Here is a 27,833-nt window from a genome sequence, read left to right on the forward strand (position 1 = left end):
TATAAATAAATAGTTGGATTACTTTGTCATTCTTTGCTCGGCTTGATTTTGATTCCACTCAAGGAATTCGGGGTCGTACCTATCGAGGGGGGACAGGCAGAGAGAAACAAGAGAGATGTTGGCTGTCTGGCAACAAATTATTCCATAACCAATAAGAGTGATGATTAGTAAATAGAAATCCATATATAGCCACTAGACTCGTCTTTCTCTCTCAACATCTGGTTATCAGGCAGTGGTGGAGGAGCTGGGCAGGGTGATGAACATGCACGTCGAGCAGGTGGAGGGAAGATGGTGGGTATGTCAGGTAAAGAGAGGGTCTCAGAATAAAACAAACTGGGTTTCGTCTTGTTCATTTCCGACTCCAAATGAGACATTAAGCTCATAGTTGCTGCATAGCTATTTCTAATCATCTACATACAAAGTCTGGATCTGGCTGGATATGCTCTCACCAGGACTTACAAATTGTTGATTTATGTAATTTGCAAACAAGTGTTTACCAGTGAATTTATAAATTAAAAACTTTTGTACAGTTATGACGTACTGTATCGAAACAGTAAACAGTTTACTGTATATACACACACCAAGCTTTTTTTAAGAGGTTGGCCCGTTAGTCAACTTAACTGTTTAACAGGACATACATGTGAAATTCGTTTAAATGTTTTTGTGTGGTTGAAGGTAACAAGACAGGACAAGTACCAGTTTACCAGCTAAACTGCTAAGCTTGTTATATGTGGGCTAATTTAAAGATACTAATAGAATAATATAGCAGCTACATTTTTAACTGATGTGGTGGCAAATGATGAATAAATGGTTGCTCACCTGAAATGACTTTGATAGAAACTGAAGTTACGGTTCATTTTTCTTAATATGTTGCTTTTTTCCTACATTTCACTGGTAGATTACAAATGGATTATGCCTAATGAGGCATGTATGAATAAATGTGGCGTTAGCACTTAACAGCGATGTTGACCAATTGGCCAATCTCCCACACACACATACAGAGTATGTTTGTTTGAATAATGAAACGTCTATGTACTATTTCCCTATTGTCAGCTAAATTCAATAACAAAAATCAAAACCAATATTGAACTGATTATTATACCTGATAACAAGTATTTTCTGTAGTCACAACCTGGCATGGCTTATTCCTCTGTGCCACAGAGCTCAAGTGGTGTCTAGAAACAATTAAAATCCCATCACTGAGCCTTCATTGTGATTAACACAGCCCCAGTAGTACCACATGTACTTCCCTGATGCTGTTAGTACTCACTTCAAATGAACATTTCATGTTGTGTTTATTTATGTTATATACACAGCTAAAAACAATTCCTAACAAATACGCTATTTATTCCTGGTTCAGTTAGATTTGCTAAAAAACTACAATGCCAAACCACGGTTTGGGGTTTAGTGCCCCTGATGCATTCATAAAGCTAAAACATATTGAGAGATTGACTATAACTATTGGTTTTGGTCTTTTTATGGGATTTCTTGATATAGAAAATATTGTATACTATATAGTAATATAATTCCCTCTTTGAGCTGTAAAACAGCAGCTGTGCAGCAGCCTTGTAACCAACAAAACTGGACAACAGCCGTCCCAGAATATCCCTGTATCTTTATAAATCCTGGGGGACCCTCCCTTTAACGCTGTGCAGACAACAAGCTTCTCAGATAGCACTGACTGTGCGTGTCGTGAATGTAAAGCAGAATGCCATGCATCACAAGTCAGTCCTTCAAACGTAGCGGTGCACATGTGTGGATGCTGGAGGATACACATCAATGATGCCAGAGCTAAAGAGTGAACAAACAGACAATGTGAGTGCAGCGTGCACAGAGAAAGAAACACTTGGGCAATGGGTGGAGGAAGGAGCAATGGCTACGAACAACCACAGTCATTATACAGCGATTCAGCAGAAAGCGACTTCCTCATTAGCAATATTATAAATGTCCAAATATACATGTGTGTCCTGCTTACACCTGAGCTGAAGTGCCACAAAGAGAGACGCTTCAACTTTCCCTAGGCTGCGTCTGTCTCTGACAGCTCGACTGTGCAGTCATTAGTCAGAAACAAGAGGCTAAGACAGAGAAATCCAAGACACAATTGGAATAGCATTTCAAACTGGATTTTAATTAGGACAAAAGATGATAAAAACAGCTATTACGCTGTCTCTGTATGTGTCTCTCTTCTCTGTTTTTGTCTGTGACTGTCTCTCTCTCTCACACACACACTGCTACACACACGCACACACTCACACACAGCGCTCTCTCGATTTGAAAGCAGACTTCATAGAGACTTCCCACATTAACGGTGTCTACTTACTCATTGTCACTGACAGAGGGGCACCTCACTCCTAACAGCAGCAGCAAACGTTTTAAATTGGACCTAGAGGTGTGTGTGCAGGCATTGGTATGGCAGTGTGAACAAACCCCAACATCAGGCAAACTGGAGAGGACAGTGAGAGATGTGGAGTGATGTGTGCTTCATACTAAAGCCCAGATTCAGCCATGCTTTCCCTGCTTGACTGTCACATCCTGACAGTCCGTTATCTGCTGAGGTGCAACACTACTTTGTGGTGTCACCATGTCACATGTTCAAGTTTGACTCTTTTTTGGTGGATTGTGAATGAACTCTCTCTTTGTCACTGTTGAAGCTCAGTGTTCTCCAGGTTATTGATGCTATATGATATATGTTGAGTTTGGTGAATCTGGCCCTCAGTAAGTTGTGAGAGTGGAAAGGGAGAGCGGAACAAAGTGCTTCATCTACAAGCCAGAGCTGAACTGAGGTAAAAAAAGTTTTGTTCTTGCTCACCTTGGATCCTTCTGGATGCTGTCTACAGATGGAGAGCGGCCCAGGGAAGCCTCAGGGGGGAGGGCAGGGCCTGACTTGCTGTAAGGCGACTCAGTGGACGGGCAGAACTGCAGAGTGCGATACGGGTTGGCGTAGTCAGCTACCCCGCCTCCTGTGGCGAAGCTGCCTCGCTGAAAGGTGCCGGTGGCGCTCTGGCTTCCTGTTCGCTGCAAAGGGATTGGGTCGACACCGGGAGAAGGCGGGGCTAAAACAGGAATAGGAGCGTAGGGACAGAGCAGATAGTTGAGGACCTCTTGGTACAACTGGTTCACCACTGGGTTTGATGTGGCCAAGGAGGGCGGGGAGCGGGGCACAGAGAAATCATAACCAAACACAGGTGCCAACACAAGGATGCACATATACACACAAACACACACACACACACACACACAATGAGCAAAAAGCAACAACACCAGCACAAGCAGAATGCAGGAAGAGAAGAAGCAAAAAATAAAAGTGAATAAATGTGACAAACTGCAGCTCCAACTTCAGGTGAGCTTTCCAAATGAGTTTGAGATGTTCATTTGGATGAAAAACCACAAGCAGACAGAAGCAGTCAAATCAAACATACATGCACTTAAAAGAAAAATACACTTCTTTGATCAAACATTAAACTTGCAGCCACATATAAAACATTAGTTTAAAGATAAGACATATAAAATGTCCCATAGAGCAGGGTGGAGTTAATCCAGTTTTGTGACTACAAGGGCAAAAATAAAAATGTTGGCCCCCACATCCCATATAAACAGTCGTCTACAAGTGAACATCATGCATATATATATATATGAGTTTCACATTTTGCTCTAATCTGAAATGCTGCCCCCAGGTTTCAAGTGACTCACATGAAGCATTTGACCTTAAATTGTGTCGAAATGCAATAGACTTCATTCGTTCATGACAACATCAGTAGCACTCTGTTAACTCCCTGTTACATAAGGAGCACAAGCCGGGAGTCTTTGCCCCCCAACCCAACCCTAGGGAGTCATTTATCAAAGCCGCCCTTAAACAACCCCCCCAAAAATCATACCATCACACTAAATAAACAATATTTTTGGTTGGTTTTCTCGATTCAATTAAATTTGCAACACGAACAAAGAAAAGCTTGACTAACCCCAAATTTATTGGAGCCGCTTTGGCTAATATGTAGTTGGCATCATCTGACATGTATGACGTATAAATAGTGATTATTTCTAAGGTATAACAAAGGATTTTTCATTGGTATGAAATAATAATTTAGGGAATTATCCAGCACCCTTCAAACTCCCCTCTCTCTATCTTGATGCTTAACTGGACTGATCACCTCCTGTTCGGTTGTTAGGTATCAATCTCTTTGGGCTTGAAAAGAGATCAAATGAAGTTTTTATTTTCTCAAAATATCTAACTATGTCTTTAGGGCCAGCCGCCTTTCTGTTTGTATACAGTAAATATTCTCTTTAATTGTGTATATTACCAAAACAAATTAGCAGTTTTGCTGATAAATGCATTTATAATTGGCACACAGTGATCCCCCGAGGGTTTGTTGTTTACTGTAACAACCTCAGAACACCAGTAGATCCTCCTATGTCAGTCTCAAACAGGGAGAGGAATTCAGTGTAGGAAGCATTTGGGCCGTTACACCAGCTCGCTCTGAGGGAGGCGACATGGGTCACTGTGTGTGTGTAACTAGATAACTGCAGGGATCCCGACTAGGCCTGAGGAAATTCACCTGTGATGTGAAGTCGGCTGTGAACTGTTGTCTGCCTGTTTCCAACTGTTCATCTTGAAACTATTTGAATTGACCTTGAAACATTGCCAGGCTTCAGCGGCTGCTTGGTGTTGCACAGGGGAAAAGAAATATGAAAAGCAGATCTGAACTTATATATTATTTTTGACAGACAATGTGGGGGTCGTGACTTACATGCGCAGACACAGAGCTGATGCCTCAAAGTGACCTACCAGTGCATACGAGGCGGCAGCCTGACAAAATGACCTTAAACCTTTTAATTATTAAGGTAAATGTCTCTTTTGTGGAACAAAGCCTTGTCGAGAAAGATCTTCTTTTATGTGTCTCTCTCTGTGTATTTCTCTCTACAGAAAACATTCGACGTGCAGGCGACCAAACCGGCGGCACAACGTCACAAACATTTTAGGACACGGTTGATTTGCTTTGATTTCAAAGCACCCAAGCTAACGCCCGTGGGATTAATTGAGATTAATTTTCAGGCATGAAACTAATTAGTTAACAGACTGTGACTGAGAGACAAATTGCCATTGAGACCCCAATTGGATTTGCCTACCTGATCTCGTAAATAGTGCTACATGATCAGATGGAAGGAGGAAGTCTCTTATGTGTAGCTGCCTTTAATACAACACCACACCATTAAAAAAAAACACCTAGTTTTTAAAGTGGGACCCAGCTGTGTCTGGGCTGCCTCTCTGTATGTAAAGTATGTCTTTGATCCATCACTTTATTCAGGGCATCATATGATGTCGTCCTGTAGTCTGATTTTTAAATTTAGATGGTTCACTGGGTGATTTATGGCATGCTGCAGCTATTCTTGGTGTTGGACTGTTTGAAGAATATTCTAGGAATCATCACAGTCTCACTCTGATCTATTAAATGTGATCTATTCCTAATGTTACACTGAAAGACATGTTCTTTTTTTTTATTCCTGAAAAAAATAATGGCTGTAATCAGAATGTTAGTGTAATTCTTAGTTGCTTTTTTGTATTCAAACTGTGTAGTTAGCCATCTGGATGCTGGAAATTCCCCACCCCTGTTATTAAAACATTTAGAAAGAGTTCAATATAAGAAAGTGGTCCCCCCTCTTTTAACCAATCTCCTCTTCTTCATTTAGTTCCTACAACCTTCTTCTTACCATTTAGGTTCAGAATATACTGGCTGTTAACAACCCATACGCGTTTGGTGCAAAGGTTATGCACGTCCTAAAAAATTAACACACATGCGCAAGATTCAATACTCTCATAACAGTTTGGGGCAGTAGCAAGTCTTTGTGGGTAGTGGGTACGTCAACAGGGGCTAGTCATCAGTGACAGAGATGGGGAGTTTTGAAGACAAGCAGTGTAACCCGGTCCGGAGTTAGCCACATTTGTATGATGTGTCCGTGCCACTGCACAATGCCCGATCGTAGCTTTTTCTGTTTCATTAGCCAAATGTTGATCTCCTTGAGTGTTGCCATCTTTGTTTATATTTACTATATGCAAAGACGGAAGTGGCAGATCGAGTCAAGAGTCAAAGTCTTTACTCTAAGTTCTGTGATGTGCCCTCCACTGGAATCATCCAGTCACACACGTAGAACCAAAGCAAGTATGTGAACAATAACATTCACGATGCAGCCGTATGTGTGGTTAAACAGCAAGTATATCGCGGTTCTTATTCACCCACAAATCTTTGGCGACTGCAAACCTCCATGTTCACTCATTGTGTCCATCCTAGTCTTCTCTTCCCACACATCCTTCTTTTCCATTGTCCTCTCTCACCTTATCAACTTTGTTGCACATCTACAAAATTGCATGCGCCCCTTGCGTTGCACTGATTATCTAAGTGTTTGGTTTTTGCTCATGTCTCTCTGTAAAACCTACTTTATTAACCCCTCTGTATGTCCCTCTGGATTCAGTCTTTTAGACTATGGACTTGTAGATGTTGCTTTAACTCCCTAAACAAATAACCTTCTGCCTCATGTCTTTATTCTCCTTAGCCTCAATAGCCCCATGTCTGCTTACCTTGTCCTCTAAGGCTGGGTTTGGTGTAGACTCTGTCTTCATAGATCGGGTCAATGTGGTGTTCAGGGGACTGCAGAGGTCGAAGCTCAGAGCCCAGGTGACTGTGCTGGCTGCTGTAGGAACCTCTGGAGCCTGGAAAACACAAGGAACACAGAGGTTAGATAAATTGACACATACATAGATGGATAAAGGAGTGTGGGGAATAGGGGTATTCACTGGGGATATCAATGTGATCAGTAAGTGAGACAAATATGAAAGCAAATAACGTTAGGCCACTGAATAGAGTGCTGTCTTTTGACTTACTTCATAAAACATTTATAGAAATGCTTTCATGTTTTGCTCTTCTTTAAACTTTAAAATGACACGAGACGCCATTTATCGGCATCTTCAAAGTGTATCGGACGTTTTTTGCTGTAGCTACATAAACCATAAGCCTAAAATAAGCCATTTGAACAGTAGTTTACAGGAATAGTTCACCTCTAAATTAGGCATTAATCGGACGTACAGCAGCCAGCTCAGTGTTTGGTCATGAACACACACCAATGATATTTCATGTCAGGTAAAACCAGTGGTTCTCAAACTTTTTCGGGCATTTGTCCCTGCAGAGGCCACAAAGGGTTTAAACCCCGACCCCACAATTTTTTTTGTCAATGATATAGGAAGTAATTAATGAAAAATTATCCAAATTGAGTTTAAGTAAGGTAAAGGTCAACATGACAGCATCGCCAAACTTAGTGGTTTAGTTTCACAACTAAATCATTTAAATGCTGCTTGGTGTAACTCTTTAATTTTGCCTGGTCATCCATGTCCCCATGTCTCAACCTTAGGGGCCTGCACCCCAATTTGAGAACCACTGGGTTAAACTATTCTCTTAACTTCCAGTTGAAATGCTGTCGCGCATTATCCTGATGATGTGCGATTAGTCTAAACTAGTTTTAACTATCAATCCAACAAACTGACTGCTGAGAACTCATAATATATAATCTCACTGAACAAAATGTAGTTTAAATGAATAATTTCAGTTGAACAGAAATAAAGGTTATAATATGAAATCAAACAAATTAATGAGATTGGTCATTTATTTGACATTTTCTCTAATGTGAGGGAGAAACAGGCATTTCTAAATACTAATAATTACTCACAATTTTAAGTTGAATTGAGTTGAACAGGGGTTATTTTCAAAAACTGAATGTATGACATGATTGTATTTCAAACACACTCACACATAAAGAAGTAATAATAAAATCGTCTTGACCTCTACCTGCCAGGCTACCAGGCCTTTGCAGGGTTGCGTTGGCGTATAGCTCGTGGGAAATCTTGTAGCCGTCCGGTCCGATGTGATGCAGCATGCGCTTGGTGGGCGACAGCGTGGCATAGCTTCCCACTACTGAGCTGAGCTGGTGGATGGGCGACGAGCTGTGGTTGCCTCCTGGGGAGGCGGTCATGGGGAGGGGGGAGGAGGAGCCGGCACCCGATGCTACCATGTTGATGGGCGATGAAGTGCTGCGAAGGGATCAAATGAGACAGTAGGAGGTGTTTCTTTGTCCAGAATAATCATTCCCTATTCAAAGTAACAGTCCCATTCTACCATCATACTCATTTAGGCATTTAAAGTGAAATCCAGTTTACACATAAATATTTGTACTACAAGTCTTGAGTGGTACAACTCAACTACTTCAACAAAATAACCCCACTTCAAACCAGGAATGTGCAGTTTGAAAGACATTGGCATTTACCATTTAAAATGTAATAAAAAGGTTACATCAAGATGCATTATGGGAATTGCAAGCCCCAACATACTAGGGGCTGCCAAGATATGTCTGGCTCTGCTGCTTCAATTTTGAAAAGTCTTCACTCTCTTTCACAGGTCCCCACAATTAGCGCTGGTAAAAAAAATCCTTTTCACCCTTTTGTGGACATTCATGGTCAGAGGCCGGCGGCCAAAGATCCAACAGCTGCACCATTAATTCATCAAACATATGTATCCTTGGTGCAAATTGCATCCCTTCATACACATTCCTGCAAAATACAGCCTGACAAACACTATTTGAAAGGTTTCTAAACTTTTGGACCTTTACTAGAATAAACTTCTGTGGGTTTGAAAAACATTTGGCTACACAGCAGGAGCTTGTAATGACCAACCCACCTGCAGTCTGTTATTTGTATGATATGGCTTTTTAGTGTTAAAAAGGTGCTTCAGGAGTTTTATCAAATACCTCTTTTTACACCAAAATTAGAAGGTATACGCCGGTTTCTTAAATGCGGGTAAATCTGCTTAGTGAAGGTGATTGACTCCTCTTCCATTGCCAGTAGAGGAGCTTGCCTTTCTGTTTTTTCCCCCGGTGCATCTTGTATGACATCATGAACATGCTGAAATTTCCTCTTTTACCTAATGTCTTGCCAAATTAGCACGTTCACCCGGGTGTTACTTTTCCATCACTGCTGATCCAAAACCAGAGCCGATAAAAACCTGTTTCTCTACTGCAGAGTTATTTGGGAGTGAAGGCTTGTGTCTATTCCCATTGCAGACAAAAGCCAGATGTGAGTGGGGTTTTTTGACCAGGGGCTTAAGCGTTACTCGTCATGAGAGGTGAACTTTAGTTCTTGGTAACAACCTCCAATCAAAGCACAGAAAAATGCAGTACCTGTAATTTTCTGTAGAGGAGTCAGTTATTGGTGAGACATTCAAAGACAAAAAACAAGGGTGTAAGTAAAATAAAAAAGAGTATTAAATCTTGACTTTAATAATTTAACCATGATAAACGCAAGCATACATGTGCTTTAATGCATGTTACAACACTAATGGTTCCAGCTTCTTCTTCATAATTATGTATTACGTATTAAAGTGTATTGTGAAACTACCTTAAAAACATCAGCCCAGGAATCTAACATCACCAATACAAGCACAAAGCTTTTGTTCAGCAACAGAGGTCAGGCTGGAAAGTGTTTTTCAAAGCCAGTAATCTCAGCACCAGATGAAGTAATTGTTGACTCACTGCTATTGATCAATAACCGAATCAACCCCCTGCGAATAAATTCATCTGTGCCTTAGCACCAGTAAAATTCTTACATAATGGACTCCTAACAATGAGCCCTTATTAAATCAATTGGAGCGACTGAAATGGAACCAACCTGTAGGACTTGGCGAGTCGGCTGGGTGACTGTTTGGGCGAGGACACCCTCTGTAGCGTGGCGTAGCTGGGCATGTCGGAGGAGGCTGATCCCAGGCGCTGCAGCTTGGTAGGGGATCCCATCGCCTGTAGAGGGGAGCTGACACGCTGTAAGAGAGGAGATGTACTTCATTAAAAGGGAATGTCACTCTCTTTAAATATTCATCCACTCCTCTTATTCATATCATTATTTTCAGAGAGATGAACAACTACCCCCGGAGCTGGAAAGCCAGGGAGCAGAGACTCTAATCCGTGATAACATCTGTGATGAAGAGCTTGGAGTCATCAGACCAAACATAAAGGGGATGATGCGGAACTTTTACAACCAAATAAACTTGAAATGCGACTGCGAGCAATGGGCCGCCAAATGAAGTTCCCTCAGAGCTCCAAACACAAACTCCCATTTTGTGCAAAATGGGGAAATAAGTTGTTAAAGTATTTGCAGGGTCTTGCAGTTGCAGAGTCAAAGGTACCGTTTTTAAAGCTCCATTAATTAGGACGAACGTGGGCAAGATGTGCTGAAGTCAGGATGCTTCAGAACAGTGGACGACACTGTTCAATCTTTTTAAATGAATCCAAAGACATGATTAACATGGGACTCTCAATAATCCCAAACTCCAAGTTTGAAAAATATATTCATCACAGCGCAGCAAAAGAGTAAATCATCTCTTAAGAGGACGGGATTTAATACAAGTTTGCTGCACTGTGGCTGCACTGTTGACCAACCCTATACAAGGAAGTGCTCAGATATCTCATAATCCCTTTCTACTGACTGTCAGAAAGATTCTCAATAAGCTTTTTCATCAGATGCTTCCCAGATAGCAGTAAAGTAAGTTGGATGAAGAGTGGGCACTCAGCATCTGCCCCCAATGCAACTGATACTTTGGTGGGAAAGTAGTTCAGCGCTGCAAAGTGTTATAATCTTCTACAATGTTAGCTCAGTATTTCATTAACAGCATTGTTTTATTTCAGCTGTTGTTTAGTGCTTCCTAGATTCTATCATCTGGGCAGAATTATTTTTGCATATTTGTCAGGGGGATGTGTCAAAACTCAACAAAGTAATTTGGCTGAGATTTGATGGACTTCTAGTCTTTGGCCCAAAACTCAGTTGGTTGAATGGTGGATCAAAAATCCTCTTGTTGATATATATTTTTTTAAAATTCATAAATGACATGCTGCATTCACAGGGCGGCAGGACATTCTACAACCTGAGTCGGTAATATGTTGACAAGAGTCAAGTGACACCTGCGGCTGTCTGTTGGCTCGTTTTCAGCCTCGCTGGTTCGGCTACTTGTATGTTAACGGGGTAATAATTGATGAAGGACATGACAGAAGGGTGAATAGAACTCTGCAACACTTGAGAGAGCACAGTTAAACCTGCTGTGCTGCAGTTTTCACCTCTAGTAACTTACCACTATGATTATTTTGTAATTAATGCAAAGAAATCTAAAAATCTAAAAGTTTAGACGGCAACAATAACATAATAGACTTCTACCAAGCCCTCCATAAATATAAATTTGTTGTTTATTCTTTGAAGAGTTTCGCACTACAGATCCATTATAACATTTCCTGTCAGATTCACGGAACAAAAGATTTCCACTGACTCAAAGTGCTCGTCTAGAGAAACATCAGCTGCTGTGATAATTAAGTTCATTGTGATAAAGAATTAAGTTCTGTTCTTTCAAAGAATACAGAAATTGTGGTAAAATGAGAATAAATATAATCTTCAGTCATTCATTCCTATGCAACAATTTTTGCACAAACTCATGAAACGACAGGTAGTTAGTCTAAAAGAAAAAAATGTATAATAGCTCACCTCACCAAAATCATTCAGTCTAGCTAGAGAATCTAATTATTGAAGTTATTTGATCTTCTCAATATTCCTGGAAATCACTCCAGCAATACGCCAAATACCCTTGTTGTTTCTTTTGAAGCTAAGGGAACCTTATAATATAATTTGCAAATATGTTTTTGTGTGTTATTGCTGTTTTCTTGGTCTACACTCAAATCAGTTGAAACTGCCATGAATTCAAGTGTGCTGCAGTTGCTGTCCTCCACAAAGGAGCAAACTGCAATGTGAGCTCACAGAGGGTAAACATAGTATTTTTAAATGACAACAGCAAGAGGAAAGGCCAATAGTGACTGAAACACTGTTCAGTTCCACCTGGTGACAGCAGGATTATGAAGACAGGCGAGAAATTAAAGGAAAAGCCAACATGATGTGTCTCATCACGCTGTTGGGTGACCACAAGCCACCAGACCAGCTTCAATGCACATCAGTATGGATCGAAGACTGTAGAACGAAACGATTTCCCCTCATTTGGTGTTTTGATGATTGTGATGGAGAGAGCTGTCTAGCACGATGGTTTAAAATCTCCCATGGGTGTACAGTGAGTTCGAGATCTGGTGACTGAGAGGGATATGGCAGGTGATTCACAGATATTCATCAAACCATCCGTGACCCCTGTGGATTGGGGCATTATCACCCTGTCACTCATTTTTTTCAGGTTTTTCCTTTAATTTGTCACTTGTCTTCCATCAGTAGTGCACCACTGAGAGGAGTGGAGAAAGCATTCATCAGATGACAGCCGAGGCATGTCTGTACTCTCTTCAGGGACTTGTACCTGTGCAGGTAAAGTGGCACAGGAGTAATACATGGACGGTCCAGAAGGTGCAGATCCTCCCTCGGTGGGCATGTGGAAGGCGCTGCCATGGGCCTGCTGGGCAAATGAGTCTCTCTGGGACTGGGAGGGAGAGTCTGTCCCCGCGAAGTGGGCAGCTGCTCGGCTGGATGTCACCTGGAGAGAAGCAGAGTGTGGAGAGAGATGAGAAAAAGCGAGGGGAGGAAGAGGTCACGCAGCGAGGGAGAAGTAGAAAGGGATGTAAATGAGACAGAGGAAGGGGGATATGGAGAGAGGGAAGAGAAGGATGAGAAACAAGAGAAGGGACAAACATAGTACAAAGGAATAGACAGGGTGAAAAAGAGACAGGGGCATGAAGGGGAGGAGCATGTGTGAAAGAGAAGATGGATGAAGAAGTAAATGGGTGGAGGAAGGAGAGAAAGATGGAGAATTACAAGAAAGGAGGACAGAGAAACCCTCCCATGCATTCATATGCGAGGGTGTGCGTGTACCTGGTTATAGCAGTGAACTGCCCCGCCAACATGCCCGCCGCGGCCCATGACTGTTTCCCCAAGTGCCAGGCCTTGGTTACTATGGTAACCAGCTCCTGCATAAGCATCTTGGTTATTGAGCTGCAGAGCACTTTGGGACAGGAGTCCTTGTCCTGATGTGACAAAGAAAAAGAAAAAGAGGAGACGAATCAACAAAGTGTACAAGAGGCAATGAAGAAAAACATGACAAAAAAAATGTTTTATTATATTTTAATTGATAAATCGTGGTCTTTTCTATGTGACAGTTGGAGAGGGGTCAAGTCAGGTTTCACCAATGTTCAAATCAAACTTTTGATCATTTTCAAAAGCCACTGTGAGACTCACTCTTGTCGGGGTGATGTAACACTCTGTCTTTGTGTAAAGACTCTGTGGCCTTGAAGGCCTTTTGCAAACAGATTTGAATGAACGTGAATACAGAGAAATCGCTCACAGGTCTGACTTAGTACTTACCTTGAAACGGAGGGAAGCAAATAGCAGAAAGAGAAGAAACAGAGGAGAAAGAGAGAAGACTAAAAGCTGAAACATAATGAAATAAAAAGTCCTTGTCCTCCTTTTTTTGAGACACCCATTTGCTTTTCACCCACTATGTTATTCCAGGCTCTCTCCACTCTTTTCATCCAATGCTCTGTGACCCTTAAATCTCACTCCGTGCCTGACCTCCATTTAAAACACACTCCTCCTCTGTCTTCCTTTCTCACTCTCTCTCCGTCACTTGCTTTATTGCTTTCTACTGCCCGTCCCTCTCTTTCTCTATTCCATATTTCTCTGTATAATTCAGCAGGAGGGCAGAGAGTGTTTGAATTAGGCCAGTAATACATGGACCTATTCTTACAGCAGCTTCTTCAAACCGGTGAATTTGTCTCACAATGAAGGAAAAGCCACTAAAAACTCAACTACTCCTTTGGTGCTACATTTTCTCATTTTGTGATTAACTAGTGCAGTGCCTGTTATAAACCTGCCTGCCTGTTTGGAATGAACTGTTCTCTTGGCCTGTGTTAATGTTCTGGAGCTACTTCAGAAATATCCCTAGTCATTGGTGAGTCCTTCTCAAACTGTTCCACAATATTCTGTCACTTTTTAGTATTTTGTATTATAAACAGAGTGAAGTTAGAAAACTTTGGGTTCATCCTACCTGGTTTATCTGCAGTGAACATTTTATAGTCAATGTTTTTCATTAAATGAAACTGAATTTGCTGTATTACTGTTGATGTGTGTGGCTGATATATACGTTTGAATAATCTACTGAACTGCTGTTATGTTTTTCATACATTGCATGTCGACTATTTCAGAGATCTGTTTAGCAAGCGACACAATCTTCAGACCCAAGTTCACAACCTTTCAAAATAAAAGCTCTGTAATTCAGCTGGATATAAAGCATTGCAGTAACAAATTAATGTTGTGCTTTTACTATGGAAACTGAGTACCAAAGAGGAAGTTATAAAAAACTATTTTTGACCCGTGGTTTGACCCAGTTACTGACCCCTGCTGTAGTTTATACAAGGACATGACCCCCACCTGATTTATTACGCTTAATCCACACTTTGCATATCATCTGTCAACTGTAGTCAAATTTAAAGTCCGAGAATCACAGATACACTTCTGTGCAATACCATGCACTAGGGCTGTTTTTGGTGTCAACTTTTATGCTCCCATTTCTAGGTTCAGGCCAAAATCCACCAAAGATCAGTGGGCCAGACTCCAGCTGGCCTGTCACACACTGAGCTTCTTTCAAGCAAGCTGCTAGTCAGCCATCTAATTAGTCAATTAGCCGATGGTAACTTTAACAGTCCGTGAATCAGACTTGCAGAAGCATCAGTTTGTGAACGTTGATGAAATGTATTCTCACTGGGTAAATTCTACCATTTTGTCCCTCCCTTTGACACTGTAGCTCATTAACAGTGTGATCACACAGAGGAGATTGACTGCAGTCGCGATGACACACAGATACACTCATTTCACACACACACAGCTTCTGTCACAAGTATTTGCTGTCATCTGATTTGCACACGGATCATTTCAATTCTAGTGTAAACACGTAAACACGCATTGGACTGTGGCACGTGACACCAACAGTTTGTAAATGTTGAGATGCACGCATGAAAAAAACATTATTACAAAATATTGACAGAATGTTTTGTGGACTTTAAACTGTTCACTCGCTTGGTTAAAGTTTGATGTGGATTTAATTGAATGAATTGAGGAGGACAGGGGGGCGGGAGCTGCTTGTGTGGGAGCCCATACTCGCTCATCCCTCTGATTAAAGTCCTGTTAAATTTTTGATGCACCCCTGATTTATTCACTTTCATTGATGATAGCAATGATGTACTTCATCAACATCTTTAATTGCAGTAAAAACAAGCTTCAGCAATGCATAAATTCAGCAAAACTGCATAGAACAGCAGCTACTTTTAAATCTGTTTGCCTTTTTTGGCAAACACCTCACTGCACTGGAAAATAACTAAAGTGCATTATATCAGTTCTGAATAGATGCATACGTTGCTGGTGCTCAGTGTTTATGCTCTTAGAGGAGTTCTTGAGCTGTGCTCCATCAACAGTGGCTGTCGCTTTAATCTCTATCCGCCGCCAAAGTTATCCTCCACTGAGGATGTGTACATGGGCAGCTGCAGACGCCACAGACACACACTTGTTTGTATTATACTCCGCTTGGAGGACGGGTTCCATATAAGCACAGTAGATCAGCGTCTATATAGTCTGAGCATGTGCACCTCGATTTGAATCAAAATGGCGACATCCAAGCCAGAGGAAGAGCTGCTTTTTCTGCTGTTGTGCTTTATTCTTTTAAAGAGGCAGCATTTCCCACAGAATCCATTCGGTCTATAGCAGTATCGCGGGGATGCACTTGCACACGCACAAACGTCAGTCAAACGAGAAATAGATTCCGAGTGACATGTACACAGACTGAAGAGTGAAAGACAAGTTCCTCGCGTGAGAGATCTGCATTGCATGAGACTTGGGGGTACGTGCACAACTGCAGCTGACACTATAGGTCTGACTGTCTGAGTGGAAGGTAAAAACTTTAAAGAGGATAGTGTGAGAGGATAGTGTGAGAGGTTAGTGCTGCACACAGCAAGATCTGTTATGTCATTATGGGAAGTGTAAAAAAACACTACAGATAATCAATGGGAAACATTTGTAGAGGTGAGGGTAGCGGCAGAGACATCCTCAAACACCCTCTCGTCAAGTTCAGCATCCAGGTTTTTTTTAATCTCATGTGCAGTTTGAACCAGTCACAAAAAATTGGTGGGTACACGGCTGCCTACCCAGAGCCTCACGTACGCCCTCTGCAGATGACATTTACACACTTGCGGATGCAAAATGGCAGCCCTGACTTAAGAATCAAAACAAGAACGGCTTGTTGTGATTTCTTGTGATTATTAAAATCAAGGGAGAGAACGATCATACACTGCCAGCGGTTAATATCCGCTGCATGGGACAGACAAAGTCAGCACCTAACGGCAAACAGAGTCACTCTTCATCAGCAAGTTAGAGAATAAAGCTGGAGCAAAGTGAAAATTCACTTGGAGTACAACAAATGGCTCCCGTAGGCTGTGGAGCTGGTGACTGCGCATTATTTAAAATGTGATATTAAGCTGAAGGTACAGTGTGAGTTTACCAGGTCAAGGCCTCCATGTCCAATATAGACTTATCTTCAGTGAGTACAGACACAGACACACACACACACACACACACACACACACACACACACACACACACACACACACACACACACACACACACACACTCTCACATGGGTTTACAAAGTCACAAAAATCAACGGGAGAAATTGTACTCCAGATGGATTCACATACATTGCAAGCACGCACACAAGTGCAATGTGTGCACAAAGCCAGGGGATGTTTTCCACATTTTCTGTTTGCCACTTTAGGTTTTCTTCATATGGGCAGTAGAGCCTTTAGGGAGGTGAAAGGCCTTATAAATACATTATCACTCAGATGGCAAACACTGACGACTCCATTGAATCCATCTGAGGGGAGTTAGAGGTCAGGGTGTAGTGTACTAGTATGTGGATGCCATAGAAGGTATTCCTTCTATGGCATCCACACGACTCATGCGCTCCTGCTCGGTGGTCACATGCATGAACAAACGCCACAGCTGCATGGACCTGCATGACTGCAGTAGTGTAGAGTCTTACCCTGAGAGACCCTCGCGAGCTCATTCATTTCTTTCTTTCACTGACAGACACACACACACCAGAAGTTGAGTGACTTTTCTCTGTACCAGTGCTCTCTATTGACACATTTTAATATTTCATCAGCTGTCTATTTTTAGAAACCCATTGGTGGCTTTTGCAGTCTGGTGTGTACACACACACACACACACACACACACACACACACAAAGCTGCATGCAAATATCTGCACCCAACATAGCCACATATGCAGAGATTAACATGCTCCCTGGCAAGCAACCCCGGCATGAAGCATGAAGACACTCAGCGTACTCTGCTGCTGTGTCGCACTAATCTTCTCAGCAGTTTGAGTGAGGGAGTGCAGGTGTATGTGTGTGTGTGTGTGTGTGTGTGTGTGTGTGTGTGTGTGTGTGTGTGGGTGTGGTGTGTGTGTGTGTGCTTCTTTACATGTCTGTATGCATTTCCCTGAGTGTTAAATCGCAGACATGGGCTTGTGTACCAGATGGAAAGTTTTAACTGACTGATCCTAATCTTTTTTTTTTTGTTAACCTCATTCAAACAAAGTCTAACAGGCCATTTGCTGGCAATTCCATCGTATGAAGCGACAACCTTCACAGGCAGATTTTAAAGCTAATCAAGCTAACATTAGTTCCATGGAAACAGCATCTCTGGGGCATGAACCAAGCTAAAAATTCTACAATATGGTTTCCAACATTTTAGGTAGTTCTTATCACTGTGATGAATTTTCTCTTATGAGTTTGTTTTAAATCGTTATTTGATGCTATAAAACAGGGTAAAACATAATGATTGACAGCTGAGACTGACTCGTGATTGGTCGATTGGCATGTATCAGTGGCACCTTGATGTCCTGGTTCCACTCCAACATCACAACTGCTCAGACTCTGGCTCTAAATGATCACCATGCAGCACAAGATGGGAGCACCCCTGATCAGGATGCCTTGGTTTGAGCGAAGTGGAGGCGTGTCATCCATTTTTATGTACAGTCTGTGGATTGCACAGAATATTTATGAATGTCTATTTGTGCATATTTATATATTTTTATTATTATTGTTTATTTATGTAAAGTATGACTGGTCCTCATTTTCTGACATGACTTTAAAGATCTGTTCCCAAGTTAAAACATGATTTTAAGGTTTCATTAAGATACGTTTAGAATTAGATCAGTGAGTGTGCTCACAAAGATGGTGGTAGAAATACGTGTGTGTGTGTGTGTGTGTGTGTGTGTGTGTGTGTGTGTGTGTGTGTGTGTGTGTGTGTGTGCTTCCCCTCTCTGCACTGAGAACAGCAGGCCAGCTGACACCTCAGCGACGATGGATTAGCATATCAAACTACTGGCACGACTCTGCATGTCTCCTGACACCTACTTCTTTCCCATGGGGTGGACTATAGAGAAGAGCTGCGTGTAGGGTGCAGCAGGCAGCTAACTTCAGTGGAAAACCTCTGAAAATAAACTGCAAGGCTGGCATCGAATGGTAGACAGAATTGGTGACTAGTTAGTGAACATGGAGAAGTTTGCTGTTAAATAGCAAGGTATTTCCGTCAGAAGACCAGACCAGACCCAACTGCAACTGGCCTCATGAATAAAGACCAGCACCCCATCCTCGCACTGCATGAATGTTAAAAATCCACCTGTCACTTTGAAACATACTGTACAAACATTCAGTTGCATATATCTAATGTCCATCTTGTACCTATATTTTTTGTGAATATAATTTTTACATACTCTTCTATATTTTTTATTTATATATTCATGCACAGCAAAAAAACAACACAACATATTCCTTGTATGTGGCAAATTTGGCAAAAAAAACCAGTCTGACTTGGAAACCTGGCTTCAAAAGGCTCTCTATATATATATATATATATATATATATATATATATTAATATATATAATATATAAAATTAAGTTCAGCTTTTAGTCTGTATCTCCAAGTGCATATTTAGAGAATATATCCAGCTCATGCAAGCATTTGCATTTGACCTCTCGACATGATAAAACTCCTCCGGAGCAGAGAAAAGAAGTATTGAGGGTATAAAACAAAGTGAATTGTTCATCATATTTGTAGAATGTAATAATAGGAGTAAGTGAGTGCAATGATCTCATTGGCCTGATTAAAATAACAAAAGGAAATATTATAGTATCAATTTCAGTTTTTATTTTCGCTCTGCTTTTAAGGAAATATGACTCACTCATGTTTTAATGGAGGCTGGCTTTCTGAAATACATTTGCTTGGTGATTTCATAAACATTCAACAAGTTAATTAGCCAAAACATGGAGACTGCTGTTCTGTGGAGTATCTATCCCCACTGGTCTACAATTGCTTTATACCTATTCTCTCTAAAGCTATTCTTCTTGGCTGTCTCCGGGAAATAAAATTGCCAGGGGAAATAATTTCCGCAAAATAACAATAATTGCTCTTACTGTCTCCTGTAGAGGTGTCCTGGGAGTCCAAGATGCCCGATTCCTGGAGCGACCGGATGCACGAGTCCACCAGCTCCAGGCCTGTTGTCAGCTCTTCCTCTATGTCCTTGTGTCCATCTGCATGTGCAGAAACAAAAGAGGAAAACAAACCTGAAGGGAAAGAAAGACACAGCTCCTTCTGCCTCTTTCACACTGCTCCTCCATGTGTCTGCACTGTGAGATGGGAATTAAGCCTCATGGCTGGATTCACCCACAAGGGGGTATGAGCCCCCACTGACCCCCATTTTCTCCAGCTCCACATCAATTGTGAATGTACAGATTAACCTTCAAGTACTCATCAAGTACATTTTACACACCAGACTATACTTGATAGACATATACAGGCTATCCTGCCACAGGTTTAAAGTATGTTAAATTAGTGTGCGGAGGCTTGAGTCCGGTTCTGACCAGGTCCTTATAGCTGCATGTCTTCCCCTCTGTCTTTCCCCCTTTCACACTCTATATATCATCTGTCACTAAATGCCAGTATGTAAAATTAATTTGGACGTAAAATAACATGGCAACGCTGATTATCTTATACATGTCCTTTTCTTTTTTGTTCATATTTCCACATCACAACCATTAAAAGCTGATCAGATTTTTCACTAATGCTGTAAATTAAAATTCACACTTGGTTTACAAATATTACTCTGAGTTGGTAAACCTTGTGTCAATTGTAAACAGTCATAATCCAGCGACAAATCTTGTGGGAGTGAGATCTATAGGTCTGAGCCTTATACTCTGTTACCAGGGCATTTGTGTCAGTGAGAGGCCGATAACATGCCCAGTGCCTTTAAGTGAGTTTGAGGGAGTTTTTCTAAAGGGTAAAACCTTAAAAAAGAGCCTTGGGAGCAGCATTAATCTCTCACCGAGAGAGCGAGAGAAATGGTAATAGTAGAGGCCTTAGTGTGTGGATTTAGGAGGCTGATTTTATTGACTTCGACTGATGCAATTTCAGACTGATATTGATGCTGCTGGTGAAAGATTTCCAGTGCAGTCTGCGGCATTACGGTGGATTTACTCTCACCCTCGCACAGAAGAGCCAAAACTCATTTTTAATCCTGTTTGATCCAGAAGTGATAGGTTTTTAATGATCCCAGAGTAACGGCGAGATCAAATGGTTTGATTGGTGCGAGCAAAAGTTTTCCTTTTTCATGACAGTAAATTTAATCCCTCTGAGGCCGAGCGGTCGAGCTCGAGCACAGCAGATGGCTGAAAACCAGGGAGGACACTGGGAGCTGTGAGTGTGAAGCGTTTTGACCACAGACCTCTGGGCTTCCTTGTGTTCGGTCGCCTCTTTGTTGGCAGAGGTCGCCAACCCTGCACTCCCATAATCAATCTACTCTCCGCTCCCTGTAACATGACTTACAAAGAGGTAGAGAGACCTAATTGACATGACTGTGCGTTATACTTTCAGCTGAAAAGCCGAGAGGTGTCGTAATCTGACTTTCTCATTGTCCAAAGGACTCAAACTCGTTGATTCTCGTTGTCCTTTTCGGAAAACACTTCCCATCTGGTACCGCAAACAGGTTAAATTAAATGCTCAGAAGTTTTTGCAAATGCAGTTTGACCTTTACTCGGCTGTCAGAAGAGGTGAGGTTTGCCCGGGGTGTTTGAGAGACAGTTTTTTTTTTTGTTCCAACAAGCCTTTTCTGTTTGTGTTTTGGAGCAGAGAGGGGAATTGGAATGAGCATTTTAACTGCAGCAGCCACCATGGACCTTGTAAAGCATTACATCAATAAATTGGAAATATGTGACTGGGGATTTTTACAGTGGCTGCCAATGTGATAAGCACAGTCAACAATGCAAACAATGGAGGTTCCAGACAAACATGTGAGAGTGTGTGTGAGGAAATATTACCTTGGTTGTTCCAGCGAAATTTTTCCTCTGCGGAACTGTAAGAGACAAACAACAGAGAGAAAACAGTGTTAGAAATATGAGAAAAAATGCATTGTACCGTACACAACCTTTTGATCTTTTTTGTTGATGCACTAGCAGCCTAATTTGAAACTGTAACATCATTGCCATCTGCCTCATATGCAATTACCTGTGTATTTTTCTCATCAAACCTAATCCTTTTTGAAACAATGTCCAAGGCTTATGGTTGAAATATGATACCCTCTCCTAATATTCTGGTGGATTTTCAGTTTCCAGTTGTTTCCAATCTCATTCTCATTTGCACAAGGTCATTGCTCATTCTTCTTTATTAGCTGGACGCACAATTGTATTTAACTGGAAGGTGGTAACCCTTGCATCTCACTGATGCAGAACATCAAGCCGGAAAAAGATCTGATGCAACGGCTCTATTAAGAGATTTTGGATGTTAATCCGTCCTAAATAGGTTTAAGTACAATGTGATGCACTTTTTTAATTTGGTTATGGGGTTAGGGTTAGCCCTAACAAACAAGGGTAAGGGGTTTAAGGGGGTTGAGTTAAACCCTAATGAACAAATACCCTTGTTTGTTTGTTTGTTTTGGCTTTTGTGATCTGTTTGTCTCACAAGTTGTTGAATTGGTGCTGCGTGTCTTTCTGGCATTCCTTATGTTTTAGGACATATTTATACTGTGAGATATAGGCTTGTGTTAACACCTCATCTGATGAATCTAAATATTTTATAAATAAAGTTGTAAAACTAAATTGAAGTTATAGTATTGTAATAAAACAGCCTTGGAAAGAATGTCGGGTTGTAGAGTTTCAAATAACTTTATATTATGTTCATATTGTGTGTTTCACATTCAGCTGAAAGATGACCTGCTGCGTTGGGAAAATTCCTCAAGATCTGGGGTACGGAGAACCTTTTCAGAATCAATTAGATTTCCTCCAAAACACATTGTTGTCAAGCTGAAAACAAGGCCGTTTCTCTCCTAAATATTTTAGAGACTTATCTTATCGAGACTGTGTAATCTTGTCATAGAAATATTTCAGGGACCACAAAAGGGTTCAAGATAAAGAAACCATGCTTCTAAAGAGCAGTAAGAGCTGCTAAGAAAGATAAAACATCAGTGTAAACCAGCTCAGAACAGAATCTCTATTCTGCTCACAACAACATAAATATGTCACACATACCAAAAGAATGCAGGGAGCGAAAAAAAAAAATCCATACACACACATAAACTGATAAGACTCTAAATAGTAAGCTTGGGAGATAAACAGGAGATAACTCCAGTTTCCATGAGATCAATCAGTCAAGGAAATTAGTAGATCCGTGTAGTTAATGTGATATAGTCGAGGTCGACAGACAAAACACAGGTACAAGATGGCTTTTAGCTGCAAGGCCTGAGGCAGAAGAACCATATTAGGAGTGGATCTACGGCAGACAGCAGCTCTAACATCTGTTAATTGTTCGGGAGATGTTAGACGGGTGTTGGACGGGTAACAATTACTTTTAAATAAAAAATTGGCTGTAAGTTTTTTAATTTCCCAGTGCAGATGTGAAAAATGTGATAGTCGCTGGACACAATTTTCAGTCCTGACTTTCTTTTCCTCACGGCTCTGCCTCAAATGAGGTCTTCATGTCAGCTTCCGACTGGTAATTACAGGTCGGATGTTTGTTTTTTTGCTATCTCTACTCTCTTAATATCTCACTAAACAGTTTATCAAAGCACAAACAGAAAACTGTGCTATATGGAAGAATTCAAGATGATAATGAGTTACATACACAGAAGAAAAATAGCTCATTCCTACTTGCCAAAATATGGGACTGAGTTGTAGAAAGTTTAGCAAATTGTAATGAAACTACATGGCCAGATTTTTGTGACTTTATCCCTGTATAGATATTTTTACTTTTTCCTGGCTGTATTTGTAGACAAACTATTTCTGCCACCTGCTAAGATTCTTTTGTTGTCTAGTCTAAAGCTGGCTCAGTTTTTCTTGTGCTACATCTTAAAAGAGATTTAACTTTAGCTTAACAGCATTTACAGCAACACGCTCAAAGATTAGTGTGTTGAAGCGTAGTGAACTGAGTAAGGGTGTTTTTAATTGCATATAATTTCAAAATCAAGGACGATTGTTTCATTTACTTATTGAAAAATTGTGTAATCTCACCTTAATGTTCAATCAATCAATCAAATTGTATTTTGTATAGCCCATATTCACAAATAATCATTTGTCTCATAGGGATTAACAAGGTGCGACATCCTCTGCCCTTAACCCTCAACAAGGGTAAGGAAAAACTACCAAAGAAAACTTTTAACAGGAGGAAATACACAGAAACCTCGGAGAGAGACAAATGTGAGGGATCTGTCTCCCAGGATGGACAGAAGTGCAATAGATGCTGCGTGTAACTGAGAACAACAACAAAATAACAGTATTTACAACCCAATGTTACAAGCTACAGTCATACTACTATGTTTTTGTTTGTAGTTTATTTTGCAAAAGAAAAAAATCCAAGGGGAAACACTGTTTTGGCTCCATAGCAGTATTAATCCCTGTCCACACTAAGGGCACAGTCACACATACCTGAATGTGCAATGGAGGCTCAGCAAATCCACAGTGGTGCTGCTCATGGAGTTTAACTTTGGTGAACTTGACTTTTGTGTATGTGGGACTGTGGCTTTAGTGGCAAGGGGTTGTATCATTGTTAAATGCTGAATTTACCTACACAACAGCTGTTAGAGGGTCAGCAAAGTTTGTACTTGATTACACATGTTGTGTTCTACACTGGTAGCTGAGGCTAATGCCTGTTGTTATCTACAGGAAAATGCAGACGAATCGGCAAAGGCTACGTCATGACCAAACAGACTCAATCAACAAGCAGTTGTGAGTGACTATATTATCTTTTCCAAATATCTCTATTTCTGAAAGAAGCAGCCCCATGTTAGTGGCTCTGAAACTTGGACACCAGGCGTATCCATTGCGGCAGTGATGCGTTTTCAAATGAAAACATGGTAGTATGGCTGTAGCCATAGAAATAGAAAGCTGAGTTCACCAATTCCTAAAGATCACAATTAATTAAACCAACCCCATAACAAGCCTTATTTTAACCAGGTTACTCATCACACAATCCTGTTTAGCTAGACTGGCTGGAGCTTCTAGCAGAAAGCTAAGTATTGCAGGTCAATGCATACAGAAGCTACCATTGGCCAAGCAGCAAGGATTTCAGTTGACCACATATAGGCACAATGTAGTATAGCTAACTACCTGTCAACAGGTAAAACCGATCAGTAGTACTATAGTGAACAAACCATGAGCTCTTAATAGTTTGAGGCATCAGGATAAAATAATCAGCGCTAAGCTGCATTCAGCTCCTCTGATGAGCGTTGGGTAATTGATTTTTCTGATTTCCAGGGAAGCGATGCATTCACTTCTGAGGCTCATTGAATGAAACAGCCTCAAGTGGACTCAGTGCTGCATTTAAACGCATCTAACTGCCTCGTTCTCCTCGACCAGTGAGTCATAGACCACTTTTTAATAAGATGCCTGTCAAAGAATTTGTTACTTACACACACTCTAATACCTTTTAAAAGTGTGTATGACTCATATTATGCATGATCTGAATGATGCTACACAGATGGTTGACCTGAGAGGTCCGAAGGCCTCTGCAGGAATACTTCAGATCAGATGGTTTATGTTTTGTGTTTGGAGCTGCCATCCTGTCTCTGGTGATGTGATGAGATGAACCTTGAGTCTGTATCTCATGAGAATAACAGACATCTTCTCATGACTTATAGTGACACAGACTGCGATTTCTTCCCTCCCATTTGGCATGACCCTGAAATGCTTCTTTGTACTTAAGGCTTTTTGGTTTGACTGTCAGCATGTACGTTAGAATCTATTATATTCAAGTAAGGACAACTGAGGCTCATCGAGGTGATTCTTTTATTCACCACTGGGAACACACCGAGTAGAAATTCAGACATCTTCATCAGACATCTGTGCACAAGATTGGATTTTTTTTTTACTTTGCAAACAACCTAGACCCTCTCCTCCAGGCTTACTGCTAAGCTACTTTCCTGCTGGTCTCAGAATTAGCATACTGAAATGACAGTGGTATCATCCAACCCTTGGCAATTTTATTTTTTGTATTTTCTAACATGTGAAATTTTGCAGAAAACACTTCACATCAGTCTCTTAAAGACCTTTGCTAAGAGACAAAGAACTGCTATCACTTACATCATCAGTATTCAGTCATTTCCAATACTGATAGATTGTTAGGTAGCAGTATTCTCTCTTGTCCTAACTGCTGCATGATTCAAAATAAAAGCCATTTTGGTGTGAAATCCTCCATATCTGAGAGCTAAAGCCTTCATAATTAAACCTACCAATGAATGCTATTCACTCCCTGCACTCTGAAAAGATGCTATTAAATCATCCTTTTCTCTCTCTCTCTCTGTGTGTGTGTGTGTGTGTGTGTGGTGGTGTGTGTGTGTGTGTGTGTGTGTGTGTGTGTGTGTGTGTGTGTGTGTGTGTGTGTGTGTGTGTGTGTGTGACGGATAGTGAGGGAGAGCCAAGCGCTACATGTTAATGGGACCCTCTGTCAGCAAAGCAGACTCCTCATTCATCAGGTGTATACCAAACCCGTGTACACACACATTGCTACACAAAGAACAGAAATGAATCACATGAGGCATTCACCCGTGTCATGGAGGATGGAGTGTGTTTATATCGGGAGAAATATCTTGGTCAGAGCGGGATGATGAGGATTATTATCACCAGTCTGGGTCTAGACAGCCAGTACTGAAGACACAGTCTGACTTGTTTTCTTAAAGGGCAGGACACCCTGCTCCTCACTTTCTTTCCCTGCTCTTGCTGGTGTCAAATGTTGCCACTATGCTCCTTAAAATGCCATAGTGGAGGCAAATGTGTGTTATTTACCAGTGGCCAGGATGGGTTGTAGGTCAAACTAAATGCAGGCTGAGTGCTCACATAGAAACCCTGCAGAAAAGTGTGAGGAAACAAGCCAAGTGGTGTTATCATCAAGTGGTTACATTGACAGGGGCAGGAGCTGGAATATCAAATTTCAGGAGAGAAGAGGAGAGGAGAGGATGAGAGGTGAGGTGAGGAGAGGTGAGGAGAGTAGAAGAAAGAGTGGAAGAAGTTGGTGAGGATATAATAAAGTATCTTAAACACTAATATTTTACCAAACCAACCTTTTCCTCTGTGTTTGGGCACTGAACAAACTGTTATCCATCATGGACAATCACGAGCACCCTCTCCACCACCTAGTGGACAGACAGCGGAGCACTTTCTCCAACAGACTGGTTCAGCTCCGCTGCCACAAGGACAGATACAGGAAACTCCTCACCTCTGTCATAAGGTGAACCCTCATAACCCTGAGCCGTATAGTTTCTGTCCACACCAAAACTCTCTGCTTACTCCAGCAAATTACTGTGAATTTGCACTCCTTATATTCATATTTTTATTACATTGTCCTCAAATGCAAACAACTACTGCAACTTTGCACACCTGTGTCTTGTTCATAGTTTGTCATCTCTGGTATAGTCTCTTGTTTACAGGCTTATTCTTTGTTCTATTGTACTTTACTGTGTATTTTAGTACTTTATTGTGTATTATTTACTTGGGGAGTATGTACAGTTTTTAGTTCATTTTATGTTTATTAAATTCTATTTTCAGCCATTTTAATTCATCTGTTTTATTGCTACTTCTATCTATGTGCAATGCCCTTGATATGCTGCTGTAAAACAATAATTTCCCAATTTGGGATCAATACAGTCTCTCTCTCTCTCTCTCTCTCTCTTTGGGGAACAATGAGATAACTGCTTACTTTGTGCTGTGTGTTGCTTTGTGTCATGAGCATGCATCGGGAACCAATAACAACAATGGTGGCTATAGGCAAGTTGACACGCTCCAGTGTTCTTGTCTGTTATTTGACAGATCGTTGATGTAGATTTTATCGCCACCTACTGGTTTTGGCATGCTTGTTTGAGTGCCCTTGTCTGAAAGGAGATTTTAACGAAGTTAGAAGAGTTTTATTTAACGGAAGTTGTTTGAAAAAAGCTTATTTTTTTCAATTCAATTTCATTTGTATAGTGCCAAATCACAACATGCATTATCTCACGGCACTTTACAAAGTATGGAGGAAAAAATAGCCGTTCAAAGATATGTCTGCACACAAGTTTTATTATCTGGTAATTAGCATCACACACAAAATGCAACACAGGCTGAATGGAATTAGTGTTTCTGATATTTTGCCATAAACCAAAGTGTTGGCCTATTGAACAGCAGTGATGATGCTCAAAGGAAAATCAGAGGATGAGCAAAGTTTTTACAATTCATTGTGAGGGGGAAGAAGAAACATCTCTACACTT

The 27,833-nt window shown here is 41.0% G+C and overlaps 1 protein-coding gene across 7 annotated transcripts in view; it reads right to left on the reverse strand.

Annotated features, from left to right (window-relative positions):
* Positions 1-27,833, reverse strand: part of ctnnd2b (catenin (cadherin-associated protein), delta 2b) — a 167,265-nt gene that overhangs the window by 67,906 nt on the left and 71,526 nt on the right. For 3 of the 7 annotated variants that reach the window (XM_047342110.1, XM_047342109.1, XM_047342114.1), the window contains 9 exons: positions 21,427-21,461; positions 19,528-19,644; positions 12,875-13,026; positions 12,366-12,539; positions 9,704-9,849; positions 7,827-8,074; positions 6,572-6,703; positions 2,810-3,122; positions 23-79 (listed from right to left, as the gene is read on the reverse strand). In XM_047342110.1, the coding sequence (XP_047198066.1) occupies positions 23-79; positions 2,810-3,122; positions 6,572-6,703; positions 7,827-8,074; positions 9,704-9,849; positions 12,366-12,539; positions 12,875-13,026; positions 19,528-19,644; positions 21,427-21,461 (1,374 nt within the window). The remainder of the gene's footprint in view (positions 1-22; positions 80-2,809; positions 3,123-6,571; positions 6,704-7,826; positions 8,075-9,703; positions 9,850-12,365; positions 12,540-12,874; positions 13,027-19,527; positions 19,645-21,426; positions 21,462-27,833) is intronic. The other 4 variants (XM_035171323.2, XM_047342113.1, XM_047342112.1 and 1 more) reach the window with 2 other exon arrangements.

Source organism: Hippoglossus stenolepis, chromosome 11 (assembly GCF_022539355.2).
Source record: "Hippoglossus stenolepis isolate QCI-W04-F060 chromosome 11, HSTE1.2, whole genome shotgun sequence".
Taxonomy (NCBI): domain Eukaryota; kingdom Metazoa; phylum Chordata; class Actinopteri; order Pleuronectiformes; family Pleuronectidae; genus Hippoglossus; species Hippoglossus stenolepis.